General features: G+C 43.0%; 3 protein-coding genes across 3 annotated transcripts in view; 2 read left to right on the top strand and 1 right to left on the bottom strand.

Moving 5' to 3' along the window:
- The window catches only part of TECTB (tectorin beta), a 174,909-nt gene that overhangs the window by 51,080 nt on the left and 104,637 nt on the right, over positions 1 to 19,192 (top strand). The window lies entirely within an intron of this gene.
- Positions 1 to 19,192, top strand: part of ACSL5 (acyl-CoA synthetase long chain family member 5) — a 214,804-nt gene that overhangs the window by 119,963 nt on the left and 75,649 nt on the right. The gene's annotated exons all lie outside the window — the stretch shown is intronic.
- LOC132574312 (guanylate cyclase 2G-like) overlaps positions 1 to 19,192 on the bottom strand; it is a 69,754-nt gene that overhangs the window by 26,562 nt on the left and 24,000 nt on the right. The window contains exons 7-13 of the mRNA XM_060242673.1: positions 14,345 to 14,448; positions 12,654 to 12,820; positions 9,625 to 9,774; positions 9,465 to 9,515; positions 6,854 to 6,937; positions 2,028 to 2,132; positions 490 to 561 (exon numbers count right to left, since the gene is read on the bottom strand). Coding sequence (XP_060098656.1) covers positions 490 to 561; positions 2,028 to 2,132; positions 6,854 to 6,937; positions 9,465 to 9,515; positions 9,625 to 9,774; positions 12,654 to 12,820; positions 14,345 to 14,448 — 733 coding nt within the window. The remainder of the gene's footprint in view (positions 1 to 489; positions 562 to 2,027; positions 2,133 to 6,853; positions 6,938 to 9,464; positions 9,516 to 9,624; positions 9,775 to 12,653; positions 12,821 to 14,344; positions 14,449 to 19,192) is intronic.

Here is a 19,192-nt window from a genome sequence, read left to right as displayed (position 1 = left end):
TTTGCAAGCAAGAGTCCAAAACTGAAGGTTACCCATTGAGAGTCTCTCTCTCTGTGTACTCTTGAGGTCTGAATATGTTGCATAAATTGAGTAATCAAGAAGGCATGAAATGACATAGGAGAGAAGAGAGATTACAATATACAGGTGTAATACATTTAAGCTTAAAAGGCATTAAAAGCAGTAGTTTCAGTTGTGTTCAGAAGGCCAGCAGATAGCCAGTTCTGAAGTGGTCTAATGTTTATCACTTATGCAATGTGCAATCTATCCTGCTCAGAAATTTTCTACAGGAGCTGAAGTAGTTTAATGTTCTAACAACCTGATGTAAAACATGAAGCCTCCCCCCCACCCCCAGAGCACTTCATTTCAGCCATGTGAATATACATGATTATAGCTCATTCTGGCTTTTTTTCAACATCCAAGCTCTAAGCAATAATTTTGTTTTCAATTTCATCTTCTATAAGAAAGCAATTCCATCACAAGCATACTCACATTGACTATATCATAAGCAAAGGAGATTTTGAATATCCAATCCAATTCAATATCAGAATGCATCAAAACATCCTGGAAAAACAATAATTTATAAATTCTTATTTGTCGAAATGCTGTGTGTGTGTGACACTGCTGATTCATTCCATCTTTTCTACATGTGTGCTTCCATTACTGTTTCATGTAACTTGGCGTTTATTTGTCCAGCACCAATGCATTTTCTGTTTTGCCTCCAACAGAATCACACAACTGTACCTTGTCCCTTTTTTGCTTCTAATGGAGTATTAACTCATAAACTCATTTACTCACTGCACAACATACCAGCTTACCACTCAAACAGCAATTGACATACATTTAAGAAAAAAAAAGGGGGGGGGGAATCTGATGTCTGAACTGATATCTTAGAAATAGGGTTGCCAGCTCCATGCCACAAGATGGCATTTCCTGTTGTAATTCAAAGCAGCAACAGGACAAAAAAAATGTTAAAAATTGTTCTCTGGCAGCAGGAATTGACTGGAACTCTATGGTAAATCCAAAAACTATTCAATGATTCATGGAGAGGTGTGCTGTAACTTCTGATGGTCATCCCCATGGCCCCACTCCCCCCTGTCTCCTTCTGATTGCTATGCTGGGCCTGGCAACTCCAATTAGAAATACTGTGGGGAAATCCATTAGACATGATGCAGTTCCTTATCTATGGCAAAGCATAAGAACATAAGACTATAAGAAAAGCCATGTTGGATCGGGCCAATGGCGTATCCAGTCCAACACTCTGTGTCACACAATGGCCAAAAACCCCCCAGATGCCATCAGGAGGTCCATCAGTGGGGTCAGGACACTAGAAGTCCTCCCACTGTGCCTCCCGAGTACCAAGAATACAGAGCATCACTGCCTAAGACAGAGAGTTCCATCAATACCCTGTGGCTAATAGCCACTGATGCACCACTGCTACTTATGTCTATCCAATCCCCTCTTAAAGCTGTCTATGCTTGTAGCTGCCACCACCTCCTGTGGCAGTGAATTCCATGTGTTAATCACTCTTTGGGTGAAGAAGTATTTCTTTTATCCGTTCTAACCTGACTGCTCAGCAATTTCATTGAGTGCCCACAAGTTCTTGTATTGTGAGAAAGAGAGAAGAGTACTTCTTTCTTTATCTTCTTTATCCCATGCATAATCTTGTAAACCTCTATCATGTCACACCTCAACGTTTCTCCAAGCTAAAGAGTCCCAAGCTTCTTAACCCTTCTTCAAAGGAAAAGTGTTCCAACTCTGTAATTATTCTAGTTGCCCTTTTCTGGACTTTTTTTCAATGCTATAATATCTTTTTTGAGGTGTGGTGACCAGAATTGTACACAGTACTCCAAATGAGACTGCACCATTAATTTATACAGGGGCATTATGATGCTGGCTGATTTGTTTTACAGTGTTTTACAGTGCAAAGCCCAGAATAGTTTTAATCAGGAACACTATTTGGGATAAGGTTAGACAACCTGCTGAACTAAGTATAAGAATTGCTCTAACCCTTGATACAAACTCCTCACCTTTATGCTTCCCTTCTTGCAGTAGTGCATTGCAATGCAGCTGTTTGGAGCTTGGGGGCATATTCCATAGAAGATTACTAGATTCTCATGTCTCAGTTCTCTCATCTTAAAGCAAAAGACATTTGTTAATCTGGCACTGAGCATGCATCTCCTATTCAAACCTTGCAACCTACATATAGTCAAGCTGTCTTCCACCCACACTGACTCCCCCATCTGCACTCAGGCCCAGCTTGCCCACTAGGCAAACTAGGCAGTTGCCTAGGGTGCTGGCAGGGTGGGTCCCTCCCCCCTACACAAATGCCTAGTTTGCCTTCTCCCTAGTACTCCAAAGCCTCCTCTTCCCTCCCTCCTGGTCTATTTCAACCCCCAGAACCTGCGGTGGAGCGCCGCACTCCGGGCTATCTAAAGGTGCCCCCCTGCCGATCAGCTGATCAGTGGGTAAAATCATGTGGGGCTGTCAATGCCTGGGCAGGCCAGCAGCGGCCTGCAGGCGTGCGCCTCTCATGAAGCAAAAAGGAGGAGGGAGTGGGCAGAGACACCCATCAAGGGCTAGTGGAAGTTTGCAACTGGCAGCGGGTGGTAATTGACTGGCCAGTTCCCCTGGAGACAATGATGCAGAGCGGGGAGCTGTGCCACCTCAGCTCGGCCCACCCCAAGCCTGAGCCTCTCCCCACAATTTGCACACAAATTGCAGAGAAGTCAGGAAGCATGAGCTGTGTGGGGCCCTAGCTGCAGCTTGTTGGCAGCCCTTGAGCCTTGGCCACTCATTGCCCTTTTGAACGAGGCTAAAAATCACATTGGAAGCTTCTTTCCTCCCCCCCCCTTACCTTTGTTGGAATAAAAGGAAAAAAGAGGGCACAGGGGTGGGGGGAAAACATCCACCGAGGGGCAGCAAAAGTTTGCAGTGGGCGGGGATTACCTGGCCAGTTCCCCTGGAGATGATGATGATGATGATGGGGGGGGGGCTGTGCTGGCCCCACTTCAAGCCTGAGCCAACCTGTTCACTCCCCACCTCGCATGGAAATTGCAGGCAAGCGCAGGCTGTGCAGAGCCCCGGCAGCAGCTGCAACTTGTTGGGAGTCCTTGGCCACACATTGCCCTTCCAAACAAAAGGAAGCTAAAAATCTTTTTGGAAGCCTCTTTCCTCTCCCCAGGAATGGCCATTAAATTTCCTGCTATGTTTTACATTTAAAAGACTACTTTGTTTGCTTAGCAATTGCATGTCGCTCCTGAAATGCTGGGGGCTAATCCTCCAACCTTACATTCTCGGATGCTCCTAATTGACCTAGAGAACTCCCTGGGCACTGGCATCTTACTTGCATCAAAGCCCAAGGGAAAAATATTGATTAAAAAATTAAATATAAGTAATGGCAGTTCTCTATTCGCATAGATGGAGGATCATGCAAAATGCCTAAAGTTCCAGGTGGAGAGACATGTTTTGGCAGTCTTTCTTTTCCTGATTAAAAGCTTCTTTCTGGTTGTTGGGTGAGCTCAATGGCGACAGCAGTGAGGCTGCCTTTCTCTGCACCGCCGCCACTCACTATTTACAACCTCTCACCTGGAGAAGCACAGCAAGGGAAGAGAGGGAGAATGCAGTAAAGGGAAAGCTGCAGGGTTGAGACTGACAAATACAGGCCGTTTGTTAACTCCTCCGCACTCGACTGGCACTCCTGGCCATTGCAAAACCTGCCCAAGGAGCATGAGCACAGCAGCAACAGGCTGGAGGAGGTAGGTGCTTGGGGGTGGGGTGGGGTGGGGGCTGAGAGGGGAGGCATGATGTCGAGCCTGGGGTGGCTTTTTGAATTAGGGCAGAGGCTGCAGGCAAGTAAGCTTGACTGGTGTGGTTACTAGAGCTGATCTCTTGGGTAACCACCTTGCCTCAACCTCTCCCCCCCCCCCGCCATGTTTGACTTGAGTTGGTGGGGAGGCACCAGAAGTTAGTCTTGCCTGGGACACCAGACAGTCTAGTGCCGGCCCTGTCTGTACTTCAAGAGGGTCACGGATGAAACCAGTTTGGAACATGTAGTCAGCACAAGCCATTGCATGACACTAGTACAATGTTTGCTTTCGAAATCTTCCACCTGATTTTATAAGGTATACTGAGCAAGGGAGTGGAAAGTGTGCACTCACTCTCCATGTTGTTAGTGTCCATTCATGCTGTTAACTGCAGATTGCCAAGATGTCTATATATATATATATTTTTATTAACTATATTAATTTTATATAATCTATTAACCTGCAAGCTCTGTATAATTAACCAATTATTAGCTAATTATTTCCCCATATTAAAGTAGAAGTGGAGGAGATCAGGAGTAGCGGTGTGCATTCAGTTTGGCCAAACTGAATAAAACCCAAATACCAGTAGATTCTGTTCCATTTGGTACCAAATACAACCAAATCAGAATCTCCAATGTTATTTAGGAGCCAAATACAGCTACCCAAATAGCATTGGGAAAGGGGATTTAAAAGTTAAAGGGAGTGCACTTACCTCCTTTCCTGCCATTTCTGGGCCTTTTCTGCCTCTTCCTTCACTTATCTGGGATCAAGGTGGGAGGGGGAGAGGGGTCCACAACAACCGATTGCAGCCCTGCATTTGCAAATGCATATGCACCTTCACAAGGCTGGTGTTGCTGCTGGGCTATGCCTGCCAGCTCAGTGAGTTGGCAACTCAGCATTAGGCAGGTGGGGCAGAGATTGCTCCAGGTATTAAAGGGCCAGCAGCCCTAACAACAGCAGTCCAGTGCACAAGGGCTTCTCCCACCCCTTGTGATATCTAGGGAATGGGAGGCCCTGCAAGACCACAGCCAAGGGGACTGTGCCACAAAGAGAGTGTGCCACAACCACAGGGGATGCCAGAGGTGCAATGAGGCAGGAAAAAAGACAAAAATGGCTCTAGTGAAGGAAGGGGAGCTTCCAAAATGGGCCTGGTCAAAACCCACAGCAAAAAGTCAGAGGGCTCAGGGAAGGCATCAGCCCACCCCAGGGACCACAAAATCTGGAGGAGACAGAATGGGGGGAAAGGAGAGATCACAGCCCTCCCATGGCCCAGGGGGTCAAATTGGGGGGGGGCTTTCTCCATTTGGGAGAGTCCCCCAAGGGTATGCCACCCCAGTGCCATGAGCCTACACCCCCCCCCCAAAAAAAAACCCCAGGGATCCACAGTATAGAAGGTACCAGGGTAGTTGGGCAGCAGGGAAATGAAGCCCCCCTTTCAGGGAGCTGGAAGATGTGCTGGGGGGGGAGTTACTCAACTTGGTAGAGTGCCCCCTGAGCTCTCCAGCTAAAACCCAACACCGCAAAAAAAAAAACTCAAGGATCCATACAGAAGACAGCAAAGCTGGGTGATCCAGTAGTGAGGGATGGTTACCTGAAGGGGTTCCTCAGGAACAGCAAGCACAGTGCTAGGGGGACATGATAGAGAGGGCACCAGATGGCAACCCCACAAAACAGAGACACCCCCCCCCCCCCCGAAGCGGGCAATGCTGCACAAGTTAGTTTTTCCAATCATAGGAAACAATTGTGGGTTCCTAAAATTGAACTCCCTGGTCCAATCTTTTTTAAACTTGGGGGTTCTCTGGGGGACAGACTCCTGCAGCTACATTGCAAATTTGGTGTCTCTCCCTCAAAACCCCTCCCCCAGCCTGCCGACATTACACCCTATGTTTTGCCATTGACTTCTGGAATATTCTGGAATAGCCAAATATCTCCCAAATCAGATTCAGGCACCAAATCTGGTATCTGCGGATATTCAGTAACCTGAATATCTTTGTCCCCAAATACCCCTGAATCTGAATTTTACCAATTTTTTTCACACACCTAATCAAGAGGAGAGCGCTGTGGAACAGAACAACAACAAAAAAGTAATGTGCAGATCAAAGCTGTTCTCAATGCTGCTATTTTATATATTTTATATTTGCTAAGAAGGACAGTCCAATACGCAAAACTTCAATAGAGTTTGGTTTTCTTCCAACATAGTTTCAGTAGATTTCAGATTAATTTCAGATTAGCTGTCTGATTCACCAATGGATACATTTTATTTTTAATTCTATGCCTTTTTCATTATAGAACTCAAGGCAACTTACATAATGTTTCCAGGAAATCTCCCAATCAAATACTGAACAGACCCAGACCTATTTAGTGTCTAGTCACATGAGAACAGAAAAGAACCCTGCTGGATCAGACCAGCAGTCCATCACACAGTATTCTATTTCACGTAGCCACCAACAACAACCAGCAGCCTATGAATGTGGAGGTTCTCTTTAGTCATCATGGCTAGTAGCCTTTAGTGTATCTATTGTTCATGAATGTCCAAAGCCCTTATAAAACCATGCCAATGGCCATCACTATATCCATTAGGAGTGAATTCCACAATTTAATTATTTGTTTTGAAGAAATATTTCCTTTTATCTGTCCTGAACATATTGCACATCAACTTCATTGGCAGAGGGAGAAAAATTCCTTCTCCACTCTTTCTATCTCTTGTGCAAATGAAACGTCCCAAGCACTTCAGACTTTCCTCATAGGAAAGATGCTTCAGCTATTTAATCATTTTGGTTGCCCTTTTCTGTACTTTTCCCCAGCTCTGCAATATCCAGTTGCTATATCACGTCCAACCATAACGTGAGACCTGGTCACTCAGATGTTTTACAGTACAATGACCAGGGCTTTTTTTGTAGCAGGACTCTTCTTACAGGACCTACTTGGAGGATTGGCTACATTAGGGGTGTGTGGCCTAATATGCAAAGGAGTTTCCACTACAAAAAAAAGCTCTGTCAAAGACAATTTGAACAAGAGGATGATGAAAAGGTTCAAAGTGAAAAAAATACCATCTGAACTTCAAGAAGAATTGATGGTTTCCAGATCCATGCATCTGTCTGATTATCAACAAATTTAAGAGCAACAAGGATTCCCTGAAACAAACAAAGTGGTAGAACATAATATTCATTAACTATCTTGGAGAAACCACTTTATGCTCTTTTAAAGAAACAATGTAAATTTTTGTGTGTGATCAAATTAAGCAGGCAAAAGCTAATTTTAGTCATTGCACGATTCTCTTAAAAATGAACTTTCAGGGAACTCAGTACGTAATACTTGCTTGACTACTGGGAGTGTGTGTTGGGAAGACGGGGGACTATAGTGACTATAGTAGTTGTAGAAGACTGGGTGTTTGTTCAAGATGCCTGCAGGGTGGGAGCCTGAAGTAGGCTTGGGGGAAGATGTCCTTACATTCCTTTTGTGAGCAGAATAAAGGCACTGGAGACTGTACACAAGCCTTACTGCCAGGTTTCACATGGTGACACAGATCCAGCTCCTCCCACAGAATTTATTTTATTCCCAGGACATTATAAGAACATAAGAGAAGCCATGTTGGATCAGGCCAATGGCCCATCCACACTCTGTGTCACACAGTGGCTAATATATGTGTGTGTGCATGTGTACACACACACACACATATATATTATACACACACACACACACACACACATATATATACACACACTGTGGCTAATAGCCACTGATGGACCTCTGCTCCATATTTTTATTCAATCCCCTCTTAAAGCTGGCTATGCTAGGGGAAGTGTTTCAAACCCTCTAATCATTCTAGTTGTCCTTTTCTGGACGTTTTCCAATGCTATAATATCCTTTTTGAGGTGCGGTGACCAGAATTGTATTCCAAATGAGACTGCACTATTGATTTATACAGGGGCATTATACTGGCTGATTTGTTTTCAATTCCCTTCCTAATAATTCCCAGCATGGCATTGACCTTTTTTATTGCAATCGCACATTGTCTTGACATTTTCAGTGAGTTATCTACCACAACCCCAAGATCTCTCTTGGTCAGTCTGCCAGTTCACAACCCATCAACTTGTATTTGTAGCTGGGATTCTTGGCCCCAATGTGCATTACTTTGCACTTGGCCACATTGAGCCTCATCTGCCACGTTGATGCCCACTCACCCAGCCTCAACAGATCCCTTTGGAGTGCCTCACAATCCTTTCTGGTTCTTACCACCCTGAACAATTTAGTGTCATCTGCAAACTTGGCCACTTCACTGCTTACTCCCAACTCCAGATTATTAATGAACAAGTTAAAGAGCATGGGACCCAGTACTGAGTGCTGCAGCATCCTCTGTTCATGCCTCCTCCTGTCCCCTCCTTGCTCTATTACAACCTTTAAAGCTCAGCCCAACAACAGAACCTACCCCCTAATTCCAGTCCCTGCCATGCTGGACCTATACTGGCTGGTCCCATGCTGGAGCTACACTGGCTGGACCTACATTGGCTGGTTAGTGGTATCATCCCTGACAGCTGTAAATATAGACATTATTTTAAAAGGGGATACCTGTTCAACATTCTTTTACATTTCATCTTTAAAAAAATATTGTACGAGTTTTACAAAGTGGCAGTCAGGTAGAGAGAACTGTCAGTTTAATGCATATTGTATCCTGAGGCTACTCAGCATTGTCCCTCCACCACCATCCCTGCCTTCAACTAAAAGCTAGAGAAGCTACAATTTTCTTACCTTCTCTCCCTCTCTTCTTTAAAAAAAGGTTAGAAACCTATGTATGCCCCATAGGACTTACCAAACCCTTGAGAAGTTCCTTCATCTTATTAGAGCTTAACTATCACTTTGGTTGCCCTTGCAATTTGCGGATTATCATGTTTGGTTAGGAAATTAAAATGATTGCTGAGTTCATACAAGAAGAAGGAATCTTGTGGATGTTCAGAAAAGCCTACAGGACCTGTGTGGCTTGCCAAGCTCTGTTAAGAAGGCTTGGGAGGGAGAGACAGCAAGGAGGATTAGTGATTCTGTCCTGAGCAGAGAAAATTGTGAAAGTGATGGATGCACAGGAAAGAAGGTTGCTGTTCTCCAAAATCCACTGCCTGATGTGACCATGTTGGTTGGTCTCATAATACATAATTGGCTGCATAATACAATCAACCCAGAAAGAGGGAATTACATGGATCACTACTATTTATACCAAATTATACAATGAAGGTCCAAGTCAATCAAGCAACCATGTTCCATACAATATGCAAGAAATACTGCTTTTTCCCAAATACAAAGCTTTGTGTTATAAATGTTTGAAAAACACTGGCTGAAAGGTAGCACAATAAAACTGATAATGTGGAACAGATATGTCAGACCCACAGTTTAGCGATTTTAAAGGGAAAAGACATCAAGAAAAGAGATGACTGTATAATTTCTTGGGAGTAAAACCAAAACCTTGTACATGAATCTAACAATTGCTAATGAGGTTAAGTACCAAAAAAGATCATTGAGCCAAATGATGCTATTGGGAGCAATCAACAGTTCTGGTTAAGCACATAAACAACCGCACCCTTGGAAGACTATTGCAATTTGCTCTGCTCACATCTTTCTAAGAAATATCTAATGTTAATTTGTACATAGGTAAAATCAGTACAGTCTTACCTGGGGATTACTCTGGCATTGATTCTGTTCGGCAGTTTGTACCCTGTTTACCTATAAAGAAAATAAATAACATAATGGAAACAGAAGGAATACAGTTACTAGAAGTGAATGGGGTACGTGACTATCAATACATAACTAATCTGGACTTTTACATACATACCTGATAAAGTCCTACTGTGGTATAAAATACTTCTTTTCCTTGCTTGTCTTTCAAACCAGGATAGTTATTGCTAGATCTTAACAAATGGGAACCAAAGTTCTCCTTTTCTGTGGGTTCAGGTGTATTTGCTTGAGACAAGTCAAATTTTTCCTTTGAAAGAGAATGCAAGTAGCTTATCACCTAAATTAAACTAAATTATTTATTAAACTAAATTAATTATTAAACTAAATTACTTGCCTATATAATTGTTATAATATCACCTAATTTGCTCTGCATGATCAAGTAGGACAACTGGTTGGAAGTCCAAGATGTAACCAACATCAATATAAAATATGGGAAATTACAGGTCTGTTATAACAACCTTCTTAAATAAGCAGGCCTGATTTTAAACATAATGGTACTGACGAGGCAGAAAATCTTATGTGGGTGAAAACCTGCACACACCCAATATCTCATTTAAACTGGAACTATAGATGCGCTCTAAAGAACCATGGCTTGGGAAGACTTGCATGCTAATATTGTACTTGTGGCCATAATGCTGGTTAAAGTATTGGAGATGCATGTGAGCAGTTTCATTAATGTAAATACTAATGCTAGGTGCATTCCATCCACTTAAGCTGCACGAGGAGCTGTAATGTATACTTGCTACTGTTCAGATCTCACTGAAATTGAATGTTTTTACCCAGCCTCTATTGTACTTCCTCTGTGCCTGTACGTAAATTATTGTGTCTTAAACGTCTTTTGGCTGTTTGGAAGGTCTATAGTTAGTTAATAATTTTTGCAAATGCTGTTGTTTCAGTAAACTAAATAGACAGCAACTTTGTGAGATATTCAATTATTTTCCTAAATCTGCTAACATAGATTTACTACATAACATAGGTATATGCAATGTTGCACATTTATTTATTTGTATACCACCCTCCCCCAAAGAGCTCAGGACAGTGTACAACATTGTTTAAAACAGTTTTGCATGGATATTCTTTGGTGCTTCCAGAATAGGCTTACCGTTTGTATGTTTTGCCAGGCAAACTGCCCTGTTGCTGCCAGTGATTGAATGATTTGCAGAGGGTGGCAGAGGGAAGGAACATCAATTAATGCCATAACATCACTTTTGTATTTCAACTGGAAGTGACATTGTGACATTGATAAATGCTTCCCCTTCTTCTGCTTTACCCACAAAAGGGGTTGAAGGCACAAGTCTGGAAACCCTATGCCAGCATCACCTCAAAACTTCTAAAATAAATTATCACTACAACAAACTATAACATTATTTCATTTCTAAGAGATATAGATCTGATGCAGCATTTCATAGAATCATAGAGTTGGAAGGCACCTCCAAGGTCATCTAGTCCAACGCCTGGAAAGAATACTGTTTTAAAATAATTGTGTTCCCATCCTTGCTAATTATGTCATTCATTGTATGGAATTTTTTTTCCTACCAAGGATATATAGATCAGACAGAGTTCATGCTTCTTATTCTGTCAGAAAAAGTGATATCTCTCTGATTTAGCACCATCAGAAGTTGAGCTTTACAGAGTGAGACAAGCCAAGAAGTTCAGTCCTTGTTTTAAGGAATTTGCTAAGAAGAGACAACATAGGCAGGCATTGTAAGCAAAAGACTATATGAATGTGAGCAACTGCAGGTACATCTGCCTAGGCTGTGTTTCTAGTAGAGATAAGCCAAACTAACTGTAGAATTAGGCCATTTCTGCATAATACTCTTTGTCCTATAGATTTCAGGGGTCCCCAATTCGGACCACGGACTGGTACTGGTCTGTAGCCTGTTAGCAACCAGGCCACAAGACAGAAGCGCCATACTGCCCTTTTTGCTCACTTGGAACCCAGGCAGATGAAAGATGCAATGCAGCCTTACTCTGTAGCCTCAGAGTGAGGCAGAGCAGCCCCGCCGTCCCTTCTGCCCACCCAGGACCCCCTTGCAGTGGAGGCAGTGGAGGCAGCCTCAGAATGAAGCCACATCACCTTTTTCATCCATCTGGGCCCTGAGCAGTTAGAAGGGGCACTGTTGCTGTGACCTTTGCCTACCCCTCATTTATAGACCCCGCCGATCAGCTGATCTGTGCGGGTCTTTAAATGGGAGGGGGAGGCAGATTGACTGCTTCTGTCACCTGGTTGCCTAGCGGGGAGGTGGCAGAAGCAGCCCCAGTCTTCCCCCTATTTAAAGACCCCCCATGGGGGCAGGGATGGGTGTAGGTAGAGGGGCAGCCTGGGGTGGCAAAATCTCCAGTGCTGCGCCCCCTACTTGTTCCTGGAAAAATTGTCTTTCACTAAACCAGTCCCTGGTGTCCAAAAGGTTGGGAGCAACTGCATATTAAAAGACTATACTTCAGCTTTATACTAGTATGACTAAGTCTGTACTCTCTAATCTGACACAGAGGAGTTTAAGGATGATCTTCAAGTATCCTTGAAATTAGGGTTGCAAGGTCTCCCCTAGTCACTGGCAAGGGTTGTGGGGTAGGATTGCAAGATTCAGGTTGGGAAACTCAGTGAGGTATAATGCCATGGAGTCCACCCTCCAAAGCATCTATTTTTTCCCCAGAGGAACTGATCTCCATAGTTCAGAGATAAGCTGTAATTTCAGGGGATCCACAAGTCACCTCGAGGCTAGCATCCCTACTTAAAATTCTCATTGTAATAAAAGCTAGACAATAAAGCTATGACATGCAGGGCAAAAAGAAGTGGAATGTATAAGTAATGTGACACTCTCAGTTACAGGCCATGTACCATATGATCCATTCCAGTCTGGAACCCCCAGCTAGCAGCCCATATCTTAGTGACAGATGTTTTGCTGGCAAAAAAATTCCAGGTTCATTTTCTGGTATATTCATTTTTTAAGATTCCAAGGACCATGAAATCTCTGTCCCTGAGATCTTGGAATGCTTCTTTCAATCAAACCAGGCAATGCTGTGAAAGATAGATATCTCTAGTAGCTTGACTCAAATATTTGTGTTCCAAAACATCCTCTCTGAAATATAAACAGGAGGTTCAAGTATTCAGCAGAGCACATTTACCTTATTATCATTAAAAATGATGATATCCTCATAGTTAATTTTCCACCACATATCATTGATTTGCTTTTGCAAATTCCCTTTATGGATCTTCATAAATGTTGCCACTCCAATGGCCCCTGATACTGTTAGTGTCAGCAGAATTACCACCACTATAAGGGCTATGCCTTCTAATGACAGAAAACACAAAGAGGTCATTACTTAAATACAGAAAAATCAAGCCACATCTTTTTAAAATGAATGCTATGTCAGTCTGACAAAATCTAGTTTTTCTGATAAGTCTCAAAAAGCGGATCCAGCATGTCATTGCAACAAGAAAGTACCTTGTAAAAGATACAAGCATGGCGATACCAGGGTGGGTAATAACATTCAGGATCTTGCTACCAAATCTGGCCTTGATATGGAGATATTTAATTATCTACTACCTCACAATGTCCAGCCATTTCATGTTTTCCCCTGGATCTTTGGCTGAAAGCACTGACCATGAGATTTCTGTAATTAATGTCAATAAATCAAAAGTAGGTTTGCAGCTTACACACACACACAGAAATGGTGTTTGTCTGTTTCCTTTATAAAGTTTATCTCTCTGCTAGCTGGCATTACATTTTATGAAACACATGGCCCAACAAGGTCTCATTTATGTCAGAGCCATAACAAATTAGTTTGACACCCCTGGTATACAGTCTAATAAATAAATAAATGAATAAATAATTGTGGATGATGAAAAAATAGATAAATAATGCTGGTTTACTTGCATATCTAATATTAGAATTAGAGACCACCTAACAAAATTACAGTGCAATCCCTAAGCAGAGTTATACCATTCTAAACCCAGTGGGTTTAGAAGGCTGTAACTATGTTTAAAATGGCATTGTTAATCTATTTTTTAATTCATATACAATATAATTGATCTTTGGGATGAATTTTCATAGGGGTGATACTGGTCACTAATGTGATAGTATTTTTAAAAAGTGTTAATTTCATACAAAAAACAAAGGGTTGAAGATGGTACAGTGAAAATTATCAGCAAATAAATATGGAGCAGTGCTTGTCCAGATGCATTATAAGAGGCCGCTATCCCTATTTGGCCTGTGTGGACCAGGTCTAAGACCACTTCAGAACATTTGTTTGAATCACCATATGTGAAAATCATAGAACATCAAATAATGTGTACTTCAGGCAATTAGAGTCCCTGTGGGAACACAATTTTACTTTTTCCAGCATCTGTGTCTGCAGGTTATTTGTAAAAAACGAGTTTCAGAACAGAGCTCTGTATGTGTATGTGTATATGAGAGAGAGAGGGATGGAGAGATATTTTGAAGTTTTATTCAAGTACAAAAAGTATAAAGTTACCTCATAAACTCTCATACAAACTGGGAAGAGTTTGCTTCCCATACTTGTTTGAATGCTTCTCAATGCAATTTTATGGTATTTATAAAATTAGTCACTGTTTCTAAAACTTACTTAAAGTGATGTAATACAATAGCTCAGCTGACAATAAAACCTTGAATAGGACATCATAGAATGGCATAATGTACCCAGCCAGATCTTCTCCCATTCCGTGGGAGCCAGACAGCTCAGTTAATACTGCCAAAAAGAAGAACTTTAGATCTTTGAATGAGAAATGCTATGGAGCATTTCAATTATTTTTCGTGCTCCAAAGATGACAATCTTATTTTAAGCATCACACTCACTGGTAACTGGAGTTTTACAGTGTTCATTGTGAAACCCACACAGTGGTCTGTCTTCAGGTATTTCTCCACCTGACCAGCTGATGTAGTCAATTTCCACAGTTGGGCTATGGGAAAAAACTGAAATGTGTTAGTGTCTAGTCTCCATTCATTAGCCTACAGAAAGGAACTTGTCTTCATTTCTAAGATTCACTATATATCCCTGGAAAAAAAAAAGACAGCATACACTAAGTGTTACTTAAGAAAGACCATCAGGGTAAAATGATATCTTTTGTTCATATGAACTATCCTGTTCTCACAAACTTACAATGTTCTAGCTATAGACCTGGTTCTCAGATCATGTTGTTCAGGAAATACTGAAAAAAATATATGCTTGTTATTAACCCAATAACTGTGCTTTCTCTTCTTAAAACATCCAGTACTGACCATTGACATGGAAGATGGACCCTAGCAAAATAGACATGACAATGGACCAAAATACAAGAACAATTGAGGGGAATGTCTGTAGCTCAGTGGTAGAGTATCTGTTTGGCATGAAAAGGTCCCAGGCTCAGCCTCCAGCATCTCAAGTTAAAAGGGATTAGGTAGTAGGTGATGGGAATACAGAACAGTATGGTAAAGCTATATCTCATCAGATCTTGGAAGCTAAGCAGGTTCAGTTCTTGAATGAGAGACCACCAAGGAAGACTCGGCAGAGGAATGCAATGACAAACCACCTCCACTTTGCACTTACATACATACTAAGTTGTAGAAAACACCTCTGCTTGAGCTGCTCCCAGTCTGACTAGACAATATTGACCATGATGGACCAGAGCTCTAATTCGGTAAAAATAAGATTCATATGTATGTTCATTTGTGTGTATAATGTAGCGGGTTCCACACAATGAAGAGGTGAAATGGTAGTGAACATAGCTCTTTTATTAGTACAGCGTAATATAGGGCTGTACTTCCGGTTAGCTTACACCTGACTGGGAAATAAATGTAGCTTATTAGACTTCTGTGAACCATACCGTATAGATTTGATGTTAAGATTTTAAGGTTTTTAGGTTTTTAAATGTTCTGACTTTTTAAATGTTTATATATGTAATAATAATCTAAACTCTGTTTTATTATTTGCTGTGAGCCGCCCTGAGCCATTTTTATGGGAAGGGTGGGATATAAGTCAAAGAAAGAAAGAAAGAAAGAAAGAAAGAAAGAAAGAAAGAAAGAAAGAAAGAAAGAAAGAAAGAAAGAAAGAAAGAAAGAAAGAAAGAAAGAAAGAAAGAAAGACTAACTGCTGGGAAAACAGGGCCAACCAACTATATATACACACAAGGTTCCCATGCTAGCATGCTATTGGACCATTCAAACCAGCAGGGGGGCCGTGCTTGGAGCAGGACAGCAGGGATTAGGATCCTACTGCCCATTGTTCCTGAGTCCGCAAGCTTAGTCCTACAGGCTCCAATGAGCCAGGCAAGAACTCCATATATTTGACACATTTCTGATCACATATATAACAGTGTGTTTAGTTTCTTCATTATTCTGTTCTGATGTTTTGCCGAAAACTCTATGGTTTTAAAGGGGTTTTGCACAAATACTAGAGTATTGTCCGGAAATCACTAGCATGACGACATATCTTCTTGTGCAACACCAACAACATGGCCTTGGCCTTTCTCTTTCTCCAGGTACATTCTCCCCATCCCCCATTGGTTGCCAGAATCCTCAAACCAGCCAATAAATTGCATAGTATTGCAACTACATCCCTCAACAATGTAACTCAGAAATACATGGATATACTACCCCACCAATGCACTGCCTGTGTAAACCTGGCACTAGCTTAGGAGCCCAGAAATGAGCAGTTTTAGGGACATGCTGGTGAAAGAATGCAGTGCAATTGATATCCTAAGCCTCCCAAGCCCACATTGTTTCAGCAAATTGCCAACACTGTTTGGCTCCAAATTGGTACATGTACTCCACCTTAAGTTACAAACAGTAACTTGGATCCTCCATTGAGGATCTGAGGATACAAACACAATGCACCCCATACAGGTAAGCCAGGAAAAGGGAGCCCATCTCACTTTGACAAATGCCTCGCTTCCCCCTACAGTATCCTCCTACTGTGAATGGGCACAAAACAATTTCGGCAAGTGCAAGCGGTGTTTGGTCCCAGGATACTTCTGCAAAGTATAGATACCTCCCCCCACCATATGCTAATACAACATCAGTGAAATATCAGCTCAATGTTATATCACTAAATGCAGAAGGGAGAAACAGGGAAAACAGTTTTACATAACTACCAGTCACTTAAAACCATTGCTACTGCTGGCCGAACCCGTATGATACCTAGGATCAAAGTCCCATGGAGGAATAGATACTTCAGATAGAGCTCCAGTGCAGCTCCATACAAGGAATGGCTAAGTATTGGCCCAGTGACTAGACTATTCCTGCAATGGCTTTGCTCCTTCCTTGAAGGTCGGGAACAGAGGGTCGCTATTGGGGATGAGCTGTCCCGGAGGCACACGCTTGATTGCAGAGTGCCTCAGGGTGCGGTTCTTTCCCTGATGTTATTTAACATCTATATGCGTCCCCTCGCCCAGATTGCCCGAAGGTATGGGCTGGGTTGTCACCAGTATGCTGATGATACCCAGCTCTATCTTCTTATGGACGACCGGCCGGTCTGCGCCCCACAAAATCTGGACCGGGCGTTACAGGCTGTGGCTGGGTGGCTCAGGCTGAGTGGGCTGAGGCTAAATCCGGTGAAGACGGAGGTCCTCTGCTTAGGCCGCCGGGGTCCGGGAAGGAAAATCCCCCTACCGGTTTTTGACGGTGCGCTGCTGATTGCGACGCATAGGGTCAAGAGCTTGGGGGTTCTACTGGAGCCTTCCTTAACGATGGAGGCCCAGATACCAGCCACTGCCAAGTCCACATTTTTCCATCTTAGGCGGGCAAGGCAGTTGGCTCCCTTCCTGGAGCGTGACGATCTAGCAACGGTGATCCATGCAACGGTCACCTCGAGGTTGGACTACTGCAATGCCCTCTATATGGGGCTGCCCCTGTGCCGAACCCGGAAATTGCAGTTGGTGCCGCCCGGTTGTTATTGGGGCTCCCAAGATGGGAGCACATTCAGCCGGGACTCCCGGTTCTGCACTGGCTGCCAATACTTTACCGAGTTCGGTACAAGGTGCTGGTCATTACCTTTAAAGCCCTATATGGCCTAGGACCTGCCTACCTGAGGGACCGTCTCTTCCCACACGTTCCCCAGAGAGTACTGAGATCGGGAACTCAAAATCTCCTTGTTGTCCCCAGGCCAAAGGAAGCCCGTTTGAAAACTACAAGGGATAGGGCCTTCTCCGTAATGGCCCCTTCCTGGTGGAACCAGCTGCCGGAAGAGGTAAGGGCCCTGCGGGACCTTGCTTAATTCCGCAGGGCCTGTAAGACAGTCCTCTTCCGGCTGGCTTACAACTAACCGGCACTGAAACTTGAAACTGAGTGTAGTTTGTAAGATCGCTGTATGTTCCTAATGTTTTAAGTATATAACTGTGAAATGTTTAGATTTTAACTATGTTTGTTAAATGTTTAAACTTTTATGCTTAATTTTATACTCTTATGTTAGATTTTATTATGTTGTAAGCCGCCCTGAGCCACCTGGTGGGAAGGGCGGGATATAAATTACAAATAAATAAATTTAAATAAATTTAAAAAATTCCCCACAACAAGCTTCAATGCCAACCCCCTCCCTGTTAGCAGCCATATCCCTCCTCCAGCACAACGAGCAGTTTAGTACTTAGAGAGTAAGAGACATAAGCACCTTTCTTACAAATATCACCTCAAAAATCATAAATATGAGATACTGCCTGGCCCCAAAAGACACAAAATGAATGATGGCCAGAAACAAACCTAGGGAAATATTTTGAAGGTGTGTCAGAGGTGGCTGAATGACTAACAACCCTCTCCCCACCCTAAAGAGATGCATAATTTAAGAACAATGAGTGTCCCAAGAAATTATGACTAGGGGTGTGCAAAAGAAAAAAAATCAGATTCGGAGGTATTTGGGGCTAAAAAATATGGGAGGCCATATATCTCCTAAAAGCAGATTCGGGAGCTACACAACTATTCCCAAATATACGGCCCCATTATACCCTATGGGCCATTGAAATCAATGGCAAAATAGGGTATAATGAAGTGCAGCTGGGGGGCAGGAAGTTTGAGGTAGAAGCTCCAAATTTTCAGAAAAGCTTCAGGAGACTCTCTTCTACAGAACCCCCAAATTTCAAAAGGATTGGACCAAGGGGTCCAATTCTGTGGGCACCCAAAAAGGGTGCCCCTATCTCTATTATTCCCTATGGGCCATTGAAGTCAATGGCAAAATAGGGTATAATGAAGTGTGGCTGGGGGACAGGGGGTTTGAGGTAAAGACCCCAAATTTGCAGGGCAGCTGCAAGGGCCTCTCCCCTACATAGCCCCCAAGTTTCAACAATTGGACCAAGGGTTCCCATTCTAGGGCACCCCAAAACACCCATTTCCCCCAATAGTGGGGGGAAGCAATCAGTTTTCCCACTGTAATAACAGTGGGGAAAACTGATTCTGGGGAGCAGAGGGTTTGAGGGAGAGCCCCCAAATCTGCAGAGCAGCTGCAGGGGCCTCTCCCCCACAGGCAGTGCCATGTCCCTGAGCAGAACCAATGCCACCAATTGGGGTGCAGGCTATCTGCAAGGACTGCTGCACAGGACCAGTGCATTGAATGCACTACTGCCATGTAGCAGAGATGGGGCATGAATTCCCTGCATGCAAGCATCTGCCCACCATGCTGCTGCTATGGTGGTATAATGGGGCTGAATTGCCGCCGAATTGCTGCCGAATATCAGTGGCAAT

Source organism: Heteronotia binoei, chromosome 6, assembly GCF_032191835.1.
Source record: "Heteronotia binoei isolate CCM8104 ecotype False Entrance Well chromosome 6, APGP_CSIRO_Hbin_v1, whole genome shotgun sequence".
NCBI classification, from domain to species: Eukaryota; Metazoa; Chordata; class Lepidosauria; order Squamata; family Gekkonidae; genus Heteronotia; species Heteronotia binoei.
This window is presented reverse-complemented; position numbering and strand designations above follow the sequence as displayed.